At 66.6% G+C, this 20,357-nt stretch overlaps 1 protein-coding gene across 1 annotated transcript in view; it reads right to left on the bottom strand.

Annotated features, from left to right (window-relative positions):
* SLC12A7 (solute carrier family 12 member 7) overlaps positions 1–19,050 on the bottom strand; it is a 55,773-nt gene extending 36,723 nt beyond the window's left edge. Inside the window, exon 1 of the mRNA XM_070056263.2 lies at positions 18,861–19,050. Coding sequence (XP_069912364.2) covers positions 18,861–19,035 — 175 coding nt within the window. The 5' untranslated portion in view covers positions 19,036–19,050. The remainder of the gene's footprint in view (positions 1–18,860) is intronic.
* Between the last annotated feature and the right edge of the window lie 1,307 nt (positions 19,051–20,357).

Here is a 20,357-nt window from a genome sequence, read left to right as displayed (position 1 = left end):
CACGCAGCCCAGCGGTGGGGGTGGGGGGACGCGGACATTTCCAGACAGAAATACCTCACAATCATTTCCATTCAGCAGCTGCAGCCGCCCAGAGATAAACAGGCCACTCTGTGCCCCCGGCACCGTTCCTGTCCTGTGACTGTCCCAGCTCAGATAAGCTGACCCATGGCCCGCACCAAGGCCACTCCACAGGCTCTGGGGGCCTGGCTTCCTGACTCCCAGGGGAGGCAGGTCCTGGGGGCCTCGTGGGGAGCCCCCGCGGGAGGAGCAGAGGCCGCCGTCCCGGACCCTCGTCCCCCCTCGTCCCCCCTCGTCCCCCCTCGTCCCCCCATGGACTGGCAGCCACGCGGGGCTCAGCAAGGCGTCGGTGCGCAGGAAGCGCCGGGCTGCTCCCACCCGTGTGCGTGCCCAGGGTCACGTGCGTGAGCTAGCGGCTTCCAAGTCAACATGACCAGCACTTTACAAAGCGCCCACTGCTTTCTCGAGTTGTAAGCTTCCAAGCTGAAACTCCCTGCTCCGGACAGGAGGGGAGACACGTTTGACCGGCGGGCTCTGAGCTGGTAGCCACTGCCCACCTCACACCGCCATGCCTGGCCAAGCTGGACCCGAGCACTCCCCCAGGACCCCCTGTGCCCACACCGCAGTCACTGCTCCCCGCGGAGCCTCCCCAGCTGCTGCAGGCCCGGACTCAGCACCCACCCCGCGGCAGGCCTCACGGGCGAGGATTTTGGACGCCAAAATACCCTCCAGCAAGAGAAAAAAGCTTTTTTTGGAAAAGCAGGGCCAAGTAATGCGGCCTGGCTGCTGCCCTGTCTGAGTTCCAGAGCACACACGAGAGAACCGGACTCAGCTCCGGCAGAAGAACCTGCAGGCGGCGGCACGTTGGGTGGCCACCTGCACCCTGGGGTGAGCGGGCCCAGGACGCTCCAGGCCTGCACAGGACGATGGCGGTGGACGGGCAAGGGAACGCGGAACACGCCGGGAGCTGCGCTGGGGGCAAGAGCCGGGACCAGGACCAGGGCTGCCCGCTCACGGCCCACACAGAGGGTCGGAGGGTGGCTGATGAGCAAGCCAACGGGGGCACAGGCACATGACAGCAACACACGCGTCCGAGAAAGGCAGAGAGCGGTGCTCTGTGCCGCTGGTGCTGGGTCAGGACCCGTCACTCTGTAGTCACCAGGGCCCCCAGGACAGCCAGGGACCCCACAACAGCCATCGCCACACACCACAAATGCACCAAGGACCCCCACAATAGCCACGGCCACAGAACTGCATGTGCACCAAAGGACCCCCCACAACAACCACAGCCACGGAACCACATGTGCACCAAAGGACCCCCCATGACAGCCACAGCCACGGGACCACGAGCACACCAAGGACCCCCCCACAACAGCCACGGCCACAGGACCATGAGCACACCAAGGACCCCCCCACGACAGCCACGGCCATGGGACCACGAGCACACCAAGAACCCCCCCCCCACAACAGCCACGGCCACGGGACCACGAGCACACCAAGGACCCCCCCCATGACAGCCACAGCCATGGGACCACGAGCACACCAAGGACCCCCCCACAACAGCCATGGCCACGGGACCATGAGCACACCAAGGACCCCCCCCATGACAGCCACAGCCATGGGACCACGAGCACACCAAGGACCCCCCCATGACAGCCATGGCCATGGGACCACGAGCACACCAAGGACCCCCCCAAGACAGCCACGGCCACGGGACCACGAGCACACAGATGAGCCCGTGGGGATGCTGGAGGCTCCAAGACAGCTTTCCCAGCAACACGCCACCAGAAATGAGCAGGGGGCGACCAGAGCCGCACACAGCGAGATGGCCCAGGGCCAGCACACGGAGCTCCGTGACGGCCGGGCTCTGCCAGCACACGTCCCGGGCACGAAGTCCCCCACTGTTCTCGGAGGAGCACAGAGATGGCGACCCCCAGCGGTGGGGGAACGAGGGAAGGCCAGCCCAGAGAGGTGGGTGGAGCCCCGTGCAAGGAGACAGGCGACCCGCAAGCCCAGACAGGAAGCTGCCCCCGCCTCCCGGGAGACGGTGCATCAGGTCGGGATGGAAGGGCGCCCAGCGAAGCTGAGGTGCGGCCACAGGTGACGCGAGGGACAGCGTCACTGCCCCCACCCCAGGTAGCTGTGCGCATGACCTCACGGGTGTAACCAGCGTGGGAGCCACATGGCTGCAGCCCAGAGCCGCGGGAGCCCCCAGGAGGGGCCCCCAGGGACCTCCAGGGCTCAGCCACACACCCGGTGGTCCTTCGCTACACCAGCTTGGGGGTGGACGCAGACCACGAGAGTCAGTGAGTCACTCGGGGGAAGCCATGTTTCACTTGTAAGTCGAGCAGAGGCTGGCGCGGTTAAGCCGGCTGCCTGGGGAGCCTGCCCCCCACATCGGAGGGCCAGCTCCGGTCCTGGCCGCGCCACTTCCCACCCAGTCCCTGTCACGCTGCCTGGGCCCCGCACCCGGAACGGATGGAGCTCCTGGCTCCCGGCTCTGCCCTGGCCCAGCCCTGGCCTTGTGGCCGTTGCGGGTAAACCAGGGCTGGATCGCTCTCTCTCCCCTGTGTGTGCGTGGGTCCCTCTGCGCTCTAAGTAAACAAACGAATGTTTAAAAAACAGGCTTAAAGGATGTTTATCTTTATAAAGTGCACGCAGCAGATTCTTCGGGAAACACAGTGGCAGAGCTGCAGTAGAAGGAGCTCTGAAGAGCAGTCCTGGCTCACGAGCTCAAGTCCCGGACCCCCGGACACAGCCGCGCCTCCGGCCCGGACCCCCAGGCACAGCCGCGCCTCCGGCCCGGACCCTCGAGGGCACAGCCACGCCTCCGGCCCGGACCCCCGGGCACAGCCACGCTTCTGGCCCGGATCCTCAAGGGCACAGCGGCACATCCGGCCCGGACCCCCAGACACAGCGGCGCCTCCAGCCCGGACCCCCGGGCACAGCTGCGCCTCCAGCCCGGACCCCCAGACACAGCGGTGCCTCTGGCCCCGGCACAGTCACAGCCACGTCTGAACAAACACCGATCACGGCAAACTCTTCAGAGACTTTGCCGAGGGGAGCACCAGCCAGCTCACATCAGCCCAGCACTTGTCACCAGGGACGAGGAGACGCCCGAGTGCTACACGCACAAACACCACACCTGAGCTATTTCAGGGCTGTCCTGCGCTGCCTTTAATCTGGACCCGGGCAGCCGAAGCCCAGGAAGTGCAGTTCTACCAGGAGCAGGAGCAGGGCAGGGGCAGGACAGGGTCAGGGTCAGGGAGCAGGGCAGGGGCAGGACAGGGTCAGGGAGAAGGGCCGGGTCAGGGTCAGGACAGGATCAGGGCAGGGTGAGTGTCAGGGTCAGGGAGCAGGGCAGGGGCAGGTCAGGGTCAGGGAGCAGGACAGGGTCAGGGTCAGGGAGCAGGGCAGGGGCAGGGTCAGGGTCAGGACAGGGTCAGGGCAGGGTGAGGGTGAGGGTCAGGGTCAGGGAGCAGGGCAGGGGCAGGTCAGGGTCAGGGAGCAGGGCAGGGGCAGGTCAGGGAGCAGGGTCAGGTCAGGACAGGGCAGGGTCAGGGTCAGGCCAGGGCTGGAGGAAGCTGCCCAGGGACCCTCGTGTCAGTGCTGTCCAAGAAACGAAGCTGAATCCAAATACCAAGTCCGCGGGGGCAGGGGACGCCTCCGCCCCATCTTGCCCTGTCCAGGGCATGGGCAGATGCCCCACAGGGCTTTCTTTCTTCCTCCTCTGTTGCTAGAAGTTTCTAGAACTCACATTCCCAGAGGCAGGAAGTGCCGTGCCTCCCCCTTCTTCCCAGGGTTAGCCCGGCCCCCACCGTGGAGACCGCTGGTGCTCCGTGCACAAGTGATGAAGAGCGGCAGGGCCGGCGTCCGGCACGGCAGGCAGGATGCTCGGGCCAGGTTCAACACGCGGCTCTGCCCCGGGGACACCTGCACGCATGCCCGGCTCGCCCGGCTCGCCCGGCTCTGGCTGTCGCAGGTGTCTGGGGAGCGAACCCTCGAACAGGAGCTCGCTGTCTGGCTGTGCCTCAGACTAGAACAAGCAGAAATACCAGGGAGGGCCCGGCACCTGGTCTCAGTGTGCGTGTGTGCACTGTTCCTGGCACGTCTGTTCCTGTGCACTGGGCCCCACGCAGCTGGACCGGCTCCCGCAAGCCTGACCCTGGGACTGGGGAGCGACAGCCAGGGAGGGGCCTGGCTGCCCTGGACAAGAGTGTCGGGGCTCCTGGGCGCTTCCTGTGACTGAGCTGAGAGCCACGGGGTGGGACAGGGTGCTGCCGCCAGCTCCACACATGTCACGCACGCCCAGCACACAGCAGACCACATACATGTGCACCCAGCACAGACACCTGACCACACACGTCTGCACATGGCCCAAGAAACACACCAGACCACACACATGTCCAGCACGCACACAGACACCAGACCACACACATGTCCAGCGTGCACACACACACACACACACACACCCCGGACTGGCTCCTACCAGGCACCTGTTGATGCCGAATGCTGTCACCGCCCCACCACTCGTCCCTCCCCGGGGCCACCCAGCTGGGCCCTAACTCAAGCTCTTCCTGGTCCCCTGCCTTTGCCTCCTGGCCTGTCAGGAGCCCCTCAAGATGGCAAGCAGGGCCGCCTCTCGACCACTGGTGACCCCGACATCGAGGCACCCACAGAGGCGGCCACCAAGGACGAGACGAGGAGGAACCCAGACACTTCCCCAGGCACGAGGAGCGGAGCTGGCTCCCCGCCCCCCAGCCTCCCCAGGGTGGGGAGGGGCAGCAGCCAGCTCCCGGCCAGGGCGTCCGTCCGCAGCGTCACATGGCACAGGGCACACCCAGGGCCTCGCATTGTTTCAGGGAGAAAGCCCAGCCCCCACAAGGCAAGACGGAACTCCTGGGCACGATTAAACAGGAAGAGACAGGGCCCGCGCGGGGTCCGCAGGGGGAAGCTCCCAGCTGCTGGCGCCCTGGCGGTGGTGCCCGCCCCTACCGAGCACTGTGGCGGTGGGGACCGAGCCGAGGGACAGAGCCAAGGGCAGCCAGGCCCACTTTGGAAGGAATCCAAGAAAGAGCTAGAAACCAAGAGCCTTTGCTGTTACCCATGGTTTTGTTCTGGATGTGGCTTGGAGTACACTGGAAATCACCTAACATCCACCTGCTGCCTCCTCCCACAAGCTGGCCTTCGCCCACAACCTCCCAGAACATTCCAGAAGCCCCGGCACTGGTTTCAGCCACGCCCCGCAGGACCCCGCGGGCAGGGCTGGTCGAGGACGTGTTGTCCCACCACCCAGGATGGACAGCAACACAGGGCCAGCTTAGGGGCTGGCGGCCAGGGACAGGGGGCCTCCTCGTCCCCTTGGTCAGAGCTGGTGGGTGGGGGAACGCGGTCCTTTGGATGCAGCTGGGCAGGCGTGAGGGGTCCCCACCAGGGCTTCCAGGACGCAGCAAGAGGGAGCAGGTGTCTGGGGGGGGGGGATCTGCACTGCAGGCCCAGCCTCTCACTAAGGCTCTGGGAGTGACCCGGCCAGCCTGAGGGTGGCGGCAGCCTCGGGGCTGAGATCGGGCCGACGGGTCCTGGGGGCCCTGCAGGAGTCTGACCCAGAGCATGGTCTGAGGGATGCTGGGCGCCCAGGGTGCTTGGGAGGGAGATCCCCAGGAGGGCTGCGCAGGACAGGAGCAGGGCGGGGCCAAGGAGGCGCTCCCAGCAGGACACAGCCAGCTCAGCCCCATCCTCCCGCCCCCTGCTGGCCGTTGGTTGCCCTGGCTCTGCGGGCTGCGAGGTGGACGGGGGAACAGGGAGGGCTGGGAGGAGCCACGCTGGAAGGCTCTGGACGCGCACAGATGTCCCCGGCTGCCGTGGGGTACACAGTGCTGTGCCCCTGCCCAGGAAGGGCAGTGAGGCCCTTGCAGAGGACGGTGCTGCCCAGGCACTCCCAGGTCCACCCAGCCAGGCTGCCTCTGCTCCGCCCCTGGCCCCTGCCCCCGGCCCGGCTCATCTCCCGGGGCTTTCCAACCTGGTCCTGCCCACAGGTATGAGCCGGATGGGGGGGGGGCTGGGCAGGGCCTGGGGTCATCCCCACGTCCTACCAACGGCTCCACAGCACGGACAGCCCGGAGATGCCCTGGAAGGAGCGAGTCCTGGAAAAACCACGCATCTTCTTGGGAGTGGCTTGGACGCCCACACGGCCGTCTGCTTCTCTGACTCCCAGGACTCCCGGCGCCTGTGGCGTGGTTTGCCAGCTCCGGCTGCCCACGGCAGGTGGCAGGTGGCAGGTGGCAGGGGTGCAGGTGGTGAGAAGCTCCCGCTGCCCCCAGGGTGCAGCCCTGAGACCTCTGGGGTGTGGGTCCCTGCGGGCTTACTACACAGGCAGTGGAAGATTTTCAGATGCACGGGGACCCCTGGGGACTCCGCCCGCAGGTCCCGGGAGGCGCGGCACAAGCTGGCTCACGTTTCCTGGCTTTCCAGGACGGCCCGGGCAGTGCCTTCTGGGTCAGGAGCAGCGGGGCCTCAGGGCACCCTGGCCGTGCCTGGAGCGGGCGCCCGGCGTGGGTTTCAAGGCGTGGGCTGTGTGGAACCGCAGAACGGGGCAAGCTCGGGATGCTCCCACGGGGGCCGCAGGCCGTGCCAGGGTCACACTGCAGTTAGCTCTCTGAGGGGCCTGGGTGGAGCCCCCCACCGCAGCCAGGGTGCAGCCCGGCCCCCAGCCCGCCCCAGGGGAGCAGAGCCGCGCAGCCTCCCCCTTAAGGGGCGGGTGCTGATCCTGGAGGCTGCACCTGCACCACCCACAGGGAGGTGAGCCTGGGCCAGAAGAGAAAGGAGGGAGTGTCCAGCGTGGGGTCAGTACACGGCTCTGTCCTTCCTGCAGCCTCGTGCTCCGCCCCACGTCTGGAGGACAGGATAGGGAGGATGCCCCAGAACTGCGCCTCCTGGTACGGGGGTGCCGTGGCCAGGCCTGGCTGGGGCCTGGGGCAGCGGACGGTTCAGCCAGTGCACGCAGGTGCCTCCGGTCCACACCTGGACTCCTGTGTCCCGCCCTGGCCTTTGATGCCCTTCTGCCACCGCCTTGCGGCCCCAGACCACCCGGCTGCCCCACGGCGTGACCCCTCCCGCTGGCCGGGTGCGAGTCCCCCCCAGACTCTACCTGGAAAGCGGCTCCACCTCCCTCCTCCGACCCGAAGCCCCGAGAGGCGGCCATGGGAGCAGGGTGGGGGGAACCCCAGGCCCAGAGGAGCTCCACCCTCCTGCTGGGGTGTCCTGGGGTGGGGGCTTCCCAGCCCCAGAGGCTCTTCCACGGCCACCCCCAACCCTGGCCAGAAAGGAAGGAAAGCCCCCAGCCCCCAGCGCACCTGCCGGGAAGGAGTCTGAGCGAGGCCAGGACCACGGGCGAGAGCTGAGGCCGGCCCGGCGTGGAGGGCCCAGGGCCTACGGCCAGCACGGCCGTGGCGGCCAGAGCTCCCCGGGGCCTCGCTCCGCCCTCAGGCTGCCGCTGCTTCCCTCACGACGGCGCCAGTCTGGCCTCTCCCCCTCCCAGCGAGGCCGACGGGGGCCTGGGAGACACCAGCAGGAGACCGCAGCCCTCTCCCACGCGTGTCCACGGTGCCCGGGAGGCTGGAGAGCCCCACACAGCCCGGCTCCCTCGCCGCCCCCCCACACTCCCAGGGCGGGGGCCCACCAGCACCACGCGGTCACCGACTGCACCAGGCTCGTGACCGGGCACGAGCAAAGTTCAAGACAACGCGGTTATAAAACCAGGCGGGGCAGCGGGGGCCGCGCAAGGGCGCCTCCCCCACGGAGTCACAGGGATGCAGCGGCGTCTGCAGACCCCGCCCCCAGCACAGAGTTGGCGCGGGAGCCTCCGGCGGCCCTCAGGCCCGCAGTGACACAGCGAGGGGGTCCCACGGGGTCTGTGGGGACGCAGCAGAGGATGGGGGGTCTTCCCTGTGGGACCAGTGACAGGGCCAGGCCGTGGGCTCCCCAGAGTGACCCTGGACTGCCCGCAGTGGGCATCGCCCTGCCCGGTGACCGCCCACGGAGCCTGCACGGGGTCTGCTCAGTGTCCAGCCGCCGGCCCAGCCCGGGCCTCCTCCCATCACCTCTCACTCGCTCTCACTCACTGTCCACTCGCCCCAGGACACAGCGCTTGTACTCCTGCAGGGGGCCAGGGGCAGGGGCCTCCTCGCCCAGGGACCACCCCAGGCGGGGCTCTGAGGGGTGTTTGGGAGGGTAGCGGAGGGGCCAGGCAGCACCCCCAAAACCTCTCTCAGGCACCCTCCAGCCCCTGGCCAGAAGCTGGCCGGGTGACAACTGAGTCGGCAGGGCCCTGTGCTCCCCAGCGCAGAGCCGCACGTGCCACTGTCCATGAGCTCCAGGGAGGGCCCGCCGGCCCCTCCCCCAGGCCCCAGGTGCCCCTCCTGAGCGCCCTGTCCAGGGACGCCTGCTACAGGACTCAGATCCTGTCCTCACCCAGGACAACCTCAGCTGGAGACCCCCGGGGACCCCTTTCCAGGCCATGACCCTGGCCCCCGAGCCCAGAGGTGGGCAGTCTTTGGGGCTCTGTTCGGTCCATAACAACCTCGGAACTAAGCAGGATCCAGACCAGACTTGGCACTAAGGGGCACACGGGGGTCCCGGAGAGTGGAAGGGGGTCCGTGATGTCCACGCGAGGGGCTCACCCGTGGAGTGGTGGACGCCCCCCCACCTCATCAGCACTTGGGTTCTTCTGCGGGGTCGAAGTCCATGCCCCAGGGGTGGCCTCACACAGGAGGACTCAACCCACCGGTCACCTTGACAGGGACGGGGGCCGGAGTTGTGGCATAGCAGGTAGAGCCGCCAGCTGTGAAGCCAGCATCCCATGTGGTCTCCAGTTCGAGTCCTGGCTGCTCCACTTCCAATGCAGCTCCGTGCTAACGTGCCTGGGAAAGCAGTGGAAGACGGCCCAAGTGGGGAGTGAATTGGTGGATGGAAGACCCTGTCCTCCCTCTAACTCTGCCTTTCAAACACATAAATTCATTTTAAAAAGGAACACAACAGTGGCCGGCACCGTCCTGCAGTGCTGGCATCCCATATGGGCGCCGGGTTCTAGTCCCAGTTGCTCCTCTTCCAGTGCAGCTCTCTGCTGTGGCCCAGGGAGGCAGTGGAGGATGGCCCAAGTGCTTGGGTGCCTGCACCTGGTGGGAGACCGGGAGGAAGCACCTGGCTCCTGGCTTTGGATCGGCGCAGCGCTGGCCGTAGCGGCCATTTGGGGGGTGAACCAGCAGAAGGAACACCTTTCTGTCTCTCCCTCTCATTGTCTGTAACTCTACCTGTCAAATAAAAAAATAATAAATAAAAAATAACACAACAGGGAGGGGGCGGTGCCGTCAGTGTGTCGGCGGCAGGGTGGTGACTGTCTCGCCTCCACCAGGACCACAGCTCTGCCCCTGCCGCGGGCTGTCCTGTCCAGGGGGACGTGAAGGTACCAGTCGCCAGGCAACAAGAGAAGAGGCCATGAGGAACCCAGGGCCCTGGGGAGGGCTCAGGTGGCCGGTGGGGGAGGGCAGCCGCGCTTGACGGAGGCAGACAGAGCAGGGGACGCCCTGGCGGCTCAGGGCGGCCTCACAGGGGCACGGCGGGGAGACAGTGGAGGCACCGCCTGGGGCTGGGCACAGGGGCCGAGGCGGAGGCTGAGGGAAGCTGCACCTGCTCCGGCGGCGCCATGGCCAGCGCTGCTCAGCGGCTGGGCGCCTGCGAGGCTGAGCGCTGAGAGCAGGTGTGGGCGGGGCTGCCCCAGCCGCTCCCTGTGTCCACACATCCCTTTGTAAGGACACCAGACACACTGGCCAGGGCCACCCGGCCGGCCTCACCCCAACTCGACGGCCCCTACCGAGGCCCCATTCTGAGGTACCCGGGGGGCAGGGACTCCGACGCAGCTCAACCACCCCTGGGTCGCGGCGTCACAGTCGGCACATGCCGTAGCTGCCACACTCGTCACGGTCATCACCATTGCCACGGTCATCGGGGTCGCGGTCTCAGGGTCCCCTCGGCTGCTGCTCCCCAGCCACTCGGCGGGGTCCCCCGGTGTGCCGAGCAGCGGGAGCCGCCGCGAGGCTCCAGTCACGACGGCCACTGCCTGGGCCTCCCCACGTGTGGTCCCAGTGCCCAGGTCACCCGTCCCGTCCCACTGCCAGAGCCACAGGCCACCGTGCCTCCCCTGCCACGTGGCGCCAGCCCACAGGCCAGGACTGGCCGGCCGCTACCTGCTCCACGGCGGGGCAGCCGACCCGGAGACGCTGGAGGCCTCGGCGAGGGCACGGGGAGAGCGGGGTCCCCTTCCGCCCCGCCTCGTCCCTCTGTCCCCACCTTGCTGAGCCCCCTGTCCAGGAATGGTCCAGTGCGCAGAGCTCAGGGCGGAGAAGGACAGGGCTCACGTGCCCCCTCCCCAGCCTGGCGGGGCTGCTGGTCCCGGGCTGCAGCCCGGGGAGGCCACTCAGGTGCCGGGATGGCAGCCGGCGACCCTGGGAGCAGGAACTGCTCCACCGCCCAGCCGGCCGCCCAGGGGCCACGCGCCCAGGAGCTCGCTCCCCACCCAGCCACACTGCCCACGGGGGCCGCGGGGCCACGGACAGCAGCCAGCAGCCTCGTGGGGCTTGTGGGCTGGAAGGCGGGTCCCTCCCAAGCTGACATGGGGGAGACCCCAGCAGTTCCCCTGCAGAGCCCAGCACAAGGGGGCAGGAAGTGAACGGGCGAAGCCACACGGGGCCTCCAGGAAGCACGGCCAGGACGCGCCACCACCGGGTGCCTTGCTTCCTCACACGCGTGTGTGTTGGTTTTCCTAAGGCCCTGCGTGACCTCAGAACAAGGACTAAGAACAGAGGGATTTCCAGGTGTGAGATGTCTGCAGTGCATATGGGACAGGGTTAAGGTAGCACCGCTGACACCGCGACGCAAGTGTGCACTGACCTGTGCACACGCATGCACACAGAGGCACTGTACACACCCATGCGTGCACACGCATGCACACAGAGGCACTGTACACACCCATGCGTGCACACGCATGCACACAGAGGCACTGTACACACCCATGCGTGCACACACATGCACACAGAGGCACTGTACACACCCATGCGTGCACACTCATGCACACAGAGGCACTGTACACACCCATGTGTGCACACGAATGCACACATGCTGCACACGCAGATATTAGTGCATGCACACGTGTGTGCACACAGGTATTTGTGCACACACCCATGTTGCATAGATGCACACAGAGATGTTTGTACACAGCCACATGTGCACACACATGTACACACAGGGATATTAGTGCACACCCCCATGTGCATGCACACGTGTGTACACACAGGTATTTGTGCACACACATGTACACACAGGGATATTTGTGCACATACCCGTGTGCACACATGAGCACATGCAGATAAACACACACACGAGGACATAGATACCTGTTACATGCAGATACACTCAGACATCAATATGTACACACATGCATGCACTTGCGACACACACATGCACAAGCACACACATGTACGTGAAGACACACTCATGTGCACCAGTGTGCACAGACACACGTGTGCACACACAGGCTCGTGTGCACCTCTGGGAATGGTCTCCACGCAGCAGTACGAGCCCTCCTCACTTCCCGCCAGCGCGGCCGGCACCGGGGCTGTGCGAGGCTCTGGTTCTGGAGGCGGCTTTGAGGAAAGCAGTGACCTCGGCCAGAGGGGCCCGGGCAGGGCAGAGGCCGCCCCGCCAGCAGGCAGGAGTCCTGCACCAGCCGGTGCCCACCACACCACGGCCACGTGTCCCGCTCGGCCTGGTGCTGCCCCGACCCTGCAAACGGCAGGGAGCGCAGGGTCACAGAGCAGCGCAAACCCATCGCCGAGGCCCCCGGTTCCAACCACCAGGGCGAGCAGCCAAGGGGCCCCGCCCAGCGCCGTCCGTGCGGCTCCAGGGGCCTGGGGCCAGGGGGGCACTGTCGGGAGGAGCGGCAGCCCTGCCCCTGCCTGGGCTCTGCCCCTTCCTCCTGGTCGCGGCGATCTGGCCGCACAGGAAGGCTCCCGGACAAAACCCTTCCCAGAGGCCGGAGAGCGACCGAGAGCGACGGGCCCCCTCCCGGGAGAGGCGGCGGCGCAAATTGATTTAATCAAATCTGCCCAGACACAGGCCAGGCCGGGCCTCCTTCCTGCCCGTGCTTTCCTGCGGGTGCTGCGGGTGCCGGTGGAACACACGCGTGGACTCTGCCACGTTAACCGCGTCAGGCGTGTGGGCCCGTGGCGCTGCGCTTGTGCAGGTGGTGCGCAGCCCGTCCCGCGCCCTCCGCCTCTCGCAAGTCTGTCCCCACCTCCGCCGTCCCAGGCTGAGTGACGTCCTCGCTGTGCACCCCGCCTCAGACGTCCTCGTGCACAGGGCGAGACCCCCACGTGGCGAGATACGGGGACCCACCGCTTCCTCAGGGCCCAGCCTCTGCAGCACTCAGCGCCAGCACCTCAGGACCCAGCGTGTGCAGCACTGAGCGCCAGCACCTCAGTGCCCAGTGTGTGCAGCACTCAGCACCAGCACCTCAGTGCCCAGTGTGTGCAGAGCACTCAGCACCAGCACCTCAGTGCCCAGTGTGTGCAGCACTCAGCGCCAGCACCTCAGGACCCAGCGTGTGCAGCACTCAGCGCCAGCACCTCAGGGCTCAGCCTGTGCAGCACTCAGCACCAGCACCTCAGTGCCCAGTGTGTGCAGCACTCAGCACCAGCACCTCAGGACCCAGCGTGTGCAGCACTCAGCGCCAGCACCTCAGGGCTCAGCCTGTGCAGCACTCAGCGCCAGCACCTCAGGGCTCAGCCTGTGCAGCACTCAGCACCAGCACCTCAGGACCCAGTGTGTGCAGCACTCAGCGCCAGCACCTCAGGACCCAGTGTGTGCAGCACTCAGCGCCAGCACCTCAGGGCTCAGCCTGTGCAGCACTAAGCACCAGCACCTCAGTGCCCAGTTTGTGCAGCACTCAGCGCCAGCACCTCAGGACCCAGTGTGTGCAGCACTCAGCGCCAGCACCTCAGGACCCAGCCTGTGGAGCACTCAGCACCAGCACCTAAGGGCCCAGTGTGTACAGCACTCAGAGCCAGCACCTCAGGACCCAGTGTGTGCAGCACTCAGCGCCAGCACCTCAGGGCTCAGCCTGTGCAGCACTCAGCGCCAGCACCTCAGGGCTCAGCCTGTGCAGCACTCAGCGCCAGCACCTCAGGACCCAGTGTGTGCAGCACTCAGCACCAGCACCTCAGGACCCAGTGTGTGCAGCACCCAGTGCCAGCACCTCAGGGCTCAGCCTGTGCAGCACTCAGCGCCAGCACCTCAGGACCCAGCATGTGGAGCACTCAGCACCAGCACCTCAGGACCCAGCATGTGGAGCACTCAGCACCAGCACCTCAGTATCCAGTGTGTGCAGAGCACTCAGCACCAGCACCTCAGGACCCAGTGTGTGCAGCACTCAGCACCAGCACCTCAGGACCCAGCATGTGCAGCACTCAGCACCAGCACCTCAGGACCCCGTGTGTGCAGCACTCAGCACCAGCACCTCAGGACCCAGCATGTGCAGCACTCAGCACCAGCACCTCAGGACCCAGCATGTGGAGCACTCAGCACCAGCACCTCAGGACCCAGCATGTGGAGCATCCAGCGCCAGCACCTCAGGACCCAGCATGTGGAGCATCCAGCGCCAGCACCTCAGGACCCAGCATGTGGAGCACTCAGCGCCAGCACCTCCACTTTGGCTCGGTCTGCGTAGAGCTCAGGCCACAGCTGGGTCTCCCAGAGGCGCCCTCAGCACGAGTCACGCTCCAGCCCTGGCCCTGCGCCCCTGCGTCCACTGAGGGGCACGCGGGGCGCCCTGGACACACACCTCGCCGGGGCACGCGGGGCGCCCTGGCCGCACACCTCGCCGGGGCACGCGGGGCGCCCTGGCCGCACACCTCGCCTCACCGGGGCACGCGGGGCGCCCTGGCTGCACACCTCGCCGGGGCACGCGGGGCGCCCTGGCCGCACACCTCGCCGGGGCACGCGGGGCGCCCTGGCCGCACACCTCGCCTCGCCGGGGCACGCGGGGCGCCCTGGCCGCACACCTCGCCGGGGCACGCGGGGCGCCCTGGCCGCACACCTCGCCTCGCCGGGGCACGCGGGGCGCCCTGGCCGCACACCTCACCTCGCCGGGGCACGCGGGGCGCCCTGGCCGCACACCTCACCTCGCCGGGGCACGCGGGGCGCCCTGGCCGCACACCTCACCTCGCCGGGGCACGCGGGGCGCCCTGGCCGCACACCTCGCCGGGGCACGCGGGGCGCCCTGGCCGCACATCTCACCGGGGCACCCCCATCAGCAACGGCGAGGCTCCAGCTTCCTGGTCCTGCCCCAGGATTCTGAGAACAGCCACTTTCAGGTGAGTGCGAATGTGCCACGGGCTTGAGGTGTCACACATGTGAATGGTGTCACACGTGTGAGGTGTCACGCATGTGAATGGTGTCACGCATGTGAATGGTGTCACACATGTGAATGGTGTCACACGTGTGAGGTGTCACGCATGTGAATGGTGTCACACGTGTGAGGTGACATGCATGTGGATGGTGTCGCACGTGTGAGGTGACATGTATGTGAATGGTGTCACGGGTGCGAATGATGCCACAGGCGTGAGTAGTGTCCACTTGTGGTGTGCAGTCCCCTGTGGCCAGCAACCCGCGTGCCTCTGCCAGCTGGGGGCTGTCTGAGTCCCTTTGAGCAGTGGGTGCCCGTCTCCGGCCAGGTCTGAGCGGGCGGGACTTTGTGGGTGCCCGTCCGGCCAGGTCTGAGCGGGCGGGACTTTGTGGGTGCCCGTCCGGCCAGGTCTGAGCAGGCGGGACTTTGTGGGTGCCCATCTGGCCAGGTCTGAGCGGGCAGGACTTTGTGGGTGCCCATCTCCAGCCAGGTCTGAGCGGGCGGGACTTTGTGGGTGGCTGGGTCGGGGGAGCGCGTCGGCCAGGGAGGGAGCCCCGCAGGGGGTGAGGGGCGAAGGTCCTCTCGTTCCACTCTCGCCGCTGCTTGTGCCCAAGGCTTGTCTGCGTCACTCACTCTGCCTGACACTGCCGACACCCACGCGCCCACATCTGGACCCCGACCCCGACCCCACCCACGGTGCACGGCAAAGATCTCACCCACGGAGCACAGTGCTGGGGGCGGGTGGGAGGGCCCACAGCCCCTGGCGGCCTCCCGGGGGGTCCAGGGAGCACACTGGGGCTGCCGGGCACCCGATTCCTGTGTGCACGGCTCCTGACCCACGCCTGCAAGGCCCGTTCCCTCTGCTTAAAGAAGCTTCCAGAGCCCACGCCACTCGGGGGAAGGAAGACGCTGCACATCAGGGCACAGGCGAGGCCGCACCGGGCGGGGGCGTCTCCCGTGTGCCAGGCAATGCCAGCGCGCGCCATGAAATATTCACGGGACGGAAACAGGCTTTGCAGACACCCGAGCCGCGGCCGCACCTGCGCTGGGCGCCCTGCCCCCCAGCAGACACCGGGTCCCGTGAAGGGCACTGCCCGGCGTGTGCACGCGTGTGCTGCGCGCAGGTGCACAGGGGCTGGGCCGGGGCTCCTGCAGCACTTCTCAGGCTCACCCTGCATGAGCAGCAAAAACCCAAACTGCACACACACACACACACAACACACACAAGATACACACAAAGTGCACAACACACAATATATGACACACAAGATACATACAATGTACACAACATACAACACAGCACACCTGAGATACACAACACACACAGGATGCACACAATACAACATACAGCACACACAAGACACACAAAGCATACAAGGTACGAGATACATACAAAAAATGCATGCCACACAGGATACACACAACACAACACATATAACATACAACACAAGATAAACACAATGTAAAACACACACAATATACACAACATACAACACAGCACACAATACAACATACAACACGCACAAGACACACATAGCATACAATGCACAAGATACATACAACGTACAACACACAGGATACACACAACACATCTAACTTACAACACAAGATACATACAACGTAAAACACACACAAGATGCACACAATGCACACATATAAGATACACACAGCAAACATGTGATACACACAACACAGATATACACCTGACACATACAACACAGATACACACAACTCACATACAAGACAACACACAACCCGGATACATGCAGGCACAAATACACCCAGAACAGATACACAGACAACACACACATACAATAACACAAGACTGAGCCACACATAGACACATATACACAGGTATACACAAAAGATACACACAACACAGACACACACAACACGGCACACACAGAGATCACCCACATACAGCACAGATCACACACAGATCTCACACACATCAGCTTCAGTCTGATGGCACAGGTCTCCCCGGCACAGAGGTGCTGTCACCCTGTGCCGCCCTCAGGTCTCTGTCCTGGGGAAGGGGGAGTCTAACCTCGGACCTCTGTGAGGCCCCGCCCCCCGCAGCGATGGCTTCAGAGGGCGGAGCCTCTAGTCAGGGCAGGAGCCACAGCGTGGGAACCGTTGAGGGGGGAGCCTGCCCCTCCCCACAGCCCAGGCAGTGCAGGGGTGTGGCTGTGACCTCCCCGAACAGCCCACACCCCATGCGGGCCGAGGCCCCCTCCCCACCTGGAGACCCAGGAGGGCGTCCACCTCTCGTCCATCTCTTGTCCCCAGGGGGTCACCCCAGGAAAGAAACTCCCCTGGGGCCTCCACCAGCACCTGCTGCCTGGCCAAGGGGGGGCCGCCCCAGGCCAGAGGCGGTGCTCCCAGAATTCCCCAGGGGCCTCCAGTGCCGCGTGCTTCTCCCCTCCCACATCCGGGAGCACACGCTCACACGCGGCGGCAGGCACGTGGCGCCTCCCTGGGCGAGGGCCTGGCAGGTGCCGTCCCCACCACCCCCATCCACAGAGCAAACAGCACGGCGCCCAAACCCTGTGTGCGTGGCGACACCGGCAGGGCCGCGTGGGGGCAGAACCCAGAACACCAGGCTCACCGCCTGTGCAGGGAGCTGGGAGACCCCAGGCCCGGCCCACAGAGGAGGCCTGCCACGTGCTCTCCACGTGCACGGACACGCCGGACGGAGCCAGACGGGACCCCCCCCCCCCAGCAGTCAGACAGCCGCACACTGGGGCTGGGGCCTCTCGTGTGAGCCTGAGGCCGGAGGGACGCGGCCAGCAGACCGACGTCCCCAGGGAATAAAGTTCATCTTGAGCCCTCGAGCTCGTGCCCAGAAGCGAAAGGTCAGCTCAGGACAGAGGCCCCACCCGGCTCAGCCCCCTGGCTCGGCGCCCAGGCTACCAGTAAAATCCGTGTTTGCTTTTTTAAGCTTAGTCTCCATCATCTAACGGCAGCACCAAATGACAGGCCTGAGTTCCTGCACGGTGGGCACAGCACAAGACCACTGCACCGGTCAGCCGGCCCCCACGACTGAGCCCAGCTGTCCAGCACCGGATGTCCACCAGCCAGGGCCAGAGCAGAGGCAGGCCAGGCCGGCCAGGCCCTGTCTGTGTCCCCCAGCCCACGAGGGTGCCCACCCCGCTCCAAGAGCCCCACCTTGGCACCTGCCACAGAGCAGACGGCGGGGCAGGGGTCGAGGACTGGCAGGGCCCTGGCTCCAACAGCCCCCGCTCCACGTCCACTCCGGGGCCCGAATGCCACGGCTGGGAGGGGGCAGGAAAGGCACCCGAGTTGAGCCCCAGGCCTGTGCCCTGGCACTGCCCACCAGGGCCTCTGACGGAAGGGACCCGGGGAGGGGCCCCTGCGTGGGGTGTCGAGACCCTGGCTCTGCCAGCCACCCCCAATCTGCAGCTGGGGGGCCCGGCCGCGGCCTCGGGGACCAGTTCCCGTGAGGAAGAGCTCTCGGTGGCACCCAGGCCGCCAGGGGCTGGCCCGGGTAGGGACGCGGACAGGGCCACCGTGCAGAACAGCGCGGCGCACACGGCACCATCCCAGGAAGCGTCGCCCAGCGGGCTGCTCGGGGCTCGGGCCTCCTCAGTGAGCCTGCTGCGGACACCATTTCCCCAGACGGAGCGGCACCTGCCGCAGGACACGCACAAGCCCGGGGCCCCGCGAGCGCTCTAACTCAGCCATCCACGCTAGGGAGCGTCTGCTCGCTTCGTGGATTCCAGGAGAAAACCAAGGAAGCGTGTGCCCTGGGAGCACGTGTGTGCCCTGGGAGCACGTGTCCAAGTCCTCGTATCCACTACCAGCCCGAGACACAGGGAGGGCCCTGCCTGACCTGGGTGGACACTCCAGACTCCACAAGGCACACGCCAGGGGCCCAGCGGACGGCGGCAGGGCCGAGGGGGACGGCGGACAGGACCTGAGAGGCGGGGGCCCAACCCACAGCCCGGCGGCCGGCAGGGACGGGAGGGCCTGGATCCCGCGCCCCCTGGGCTGCGAGCGTCACCCAGCCCTCACCGGGGCTGCACACAGGGCACCCCCGCGGTCAGGGGGACCCCACCTATGTGGGCGACGCGTCACAGGGCCAGCGCCCGTCAACAGCGCCACCTCAGGGTCCTCAGGTGGGCGGCGCACAGGGAGAAAGGACAGTGGCCAGGTCACAAGCTGAGCCAGGCCTGGCGGACCGGGCGCTCCCGGAGGCTCCCCGCGGCAGCCACCTGCTGGGCACTCCCCGGCGGCAGGCACAGCGAGGGCAGAGGACAGAGGGCGCGGAGCCGTCAGCAGGCCATCACGGGGATCAGGTCCCGACCACGTCCCGGGGAGGAGCCGGCCCACCCCGGCCACCGCGGCCGCGCCCCCACCCTCCTACCGTAGCGGCTGGGCTCGCGGTAGTAGCGCAGGATGGGCAGCGCGTCCAGTCTCGGCAGCTCCGGCGCGGCGGCCGGGCGGAAGCCGGGGTCGGGGTCCGGGCGCGGGCCGGGGCGCTGGCTGCCGCCATCGTCGGCCCCCGGCCCCGCGGGCGTCACCACGAAGCGCTGGGACATGGTGGCGGTGTCCCGGCGCGCGACGGCTGCGGGCTCCAGCGGGTGTGCGCGGGGCGGGCGGCGGGCCGGGGCGGGGCGGGGCGGGGCGGGGCTGGCCGGGCGGGGCGGGGTGGGGGGCGGGCGTCCGCGGGCGCCCGCGACGGCCCTGCGGCTGGGGGTCTGGGCGGGCGCCGCGTGACCCTGGACGACCCCCTCCCACCTGGCGGTGAGGCCGGGTTGGAACCCGACCGAGCGCAGGACTGGCCGTCCCTGGGGGCTGGGGACCACGGATGGTGCCCCTGAGCGTGGGGCGACAGCTGGGTCTGGGGGCGCCCTGGCGGGCCGGTGGCCCAGCACCTCCAGCACAGCCAGGGGGCAGAGGACGCAGGACCCTGGAGAGTGGAAGGAATGGGGGTGCTGCCATCGGAGGCCCCTGGCCCTGGGAGCCCCGGGAGCAGCAGATGCGTGGGTGCCAACGTGCCAGCGCCCCTAAACCCTTCACGGTGCTCCGCAGGTTTCACTTTCAGTCGCTCACAGGCACAGGGGAGACAGAGCCTGAAGTCCCTGCCCCTTCCATGGCCACTGCTAGAGGGGGTGCGAACCAGAGCTCTGAGAGGCAGGACCCGGGGAGGGCCTCAGGGTGGCGGTCAGGGGTGACTTAGAGCAAGTCGTGGTCAGCTGCATGGGGCTGGTGTTCACTCACCTCACGGTCCAAGATGGCTGCTCCAAGTCCAGCGGTCACGGCCGTGTTCCAGCAGGAGACAGAGGAAGCCGGAAAGAAGCAGCCTGTCTCTCCCAGAGCACAGCACAGACGCTCGGTCGGTTAGCTGGAACTTAGGCGTGCGGCTGCACCTGCGTGAAGAGGCTGGCTAGCGCTCACAGCCCTGGAGGGAGGGTGAGGCTCCTTCCTCATCCCAGGGCACCAGGAAGTCGGCACACCTGCACACACCTGCCGGGCGCCCACCTGGTGGGGGCCTCGCCCGCAGCTCCGGCCATTGTCCCCTGGTGCTGGAGGATGAACTCGGGTCCCGGCGCGTCCACTCGGTTTCTGGGTGAACGCATTTTCTGGTCACCACCGTAGTGGACCTTGCAGCGGGCCAGTGGGCCAGGCGACACCCAGTGACTGAATTGTTCTGAACTGCACTATTCAGTGGTTTTTCAGCTCAACCTCTCGCAAACTTTGAGGCGTTTTTGCCTTGAATAATGACAGCTTTGTCCCTGTCCCTTGCTCTCTCCCCCTCTTCTGCTTTCTTTTCACTCTTTTGTTCTCGGTGTGGAATCTTCTAGAAATTCCAGGGCACTCGTCCACACTGTATTTGCTGCTGCGGTGGCTCCAGCCTGAC

Source organism: Oryctolagus cuniculus, chromosome 14 (assembly GCF_051225735.1).
Source record: "Oryctolagus cuniculus isolate XC-2025 breed Fujian yellow rabbit chromosome 14, ASM5122573v1, whole genome shotgun sequence".
Classification (NCBI taxonomy): Eukaryota; Metazoa; Chordata; class Mammalia; order Lagomorpha; family Leporidae; genus Oryctolagus; species Oryctolagus cuniculus.
Note: the sequence above shows the minus strand (reverse complement) of the source record. Positions and strands in the feature narration are given on the sequence as shown.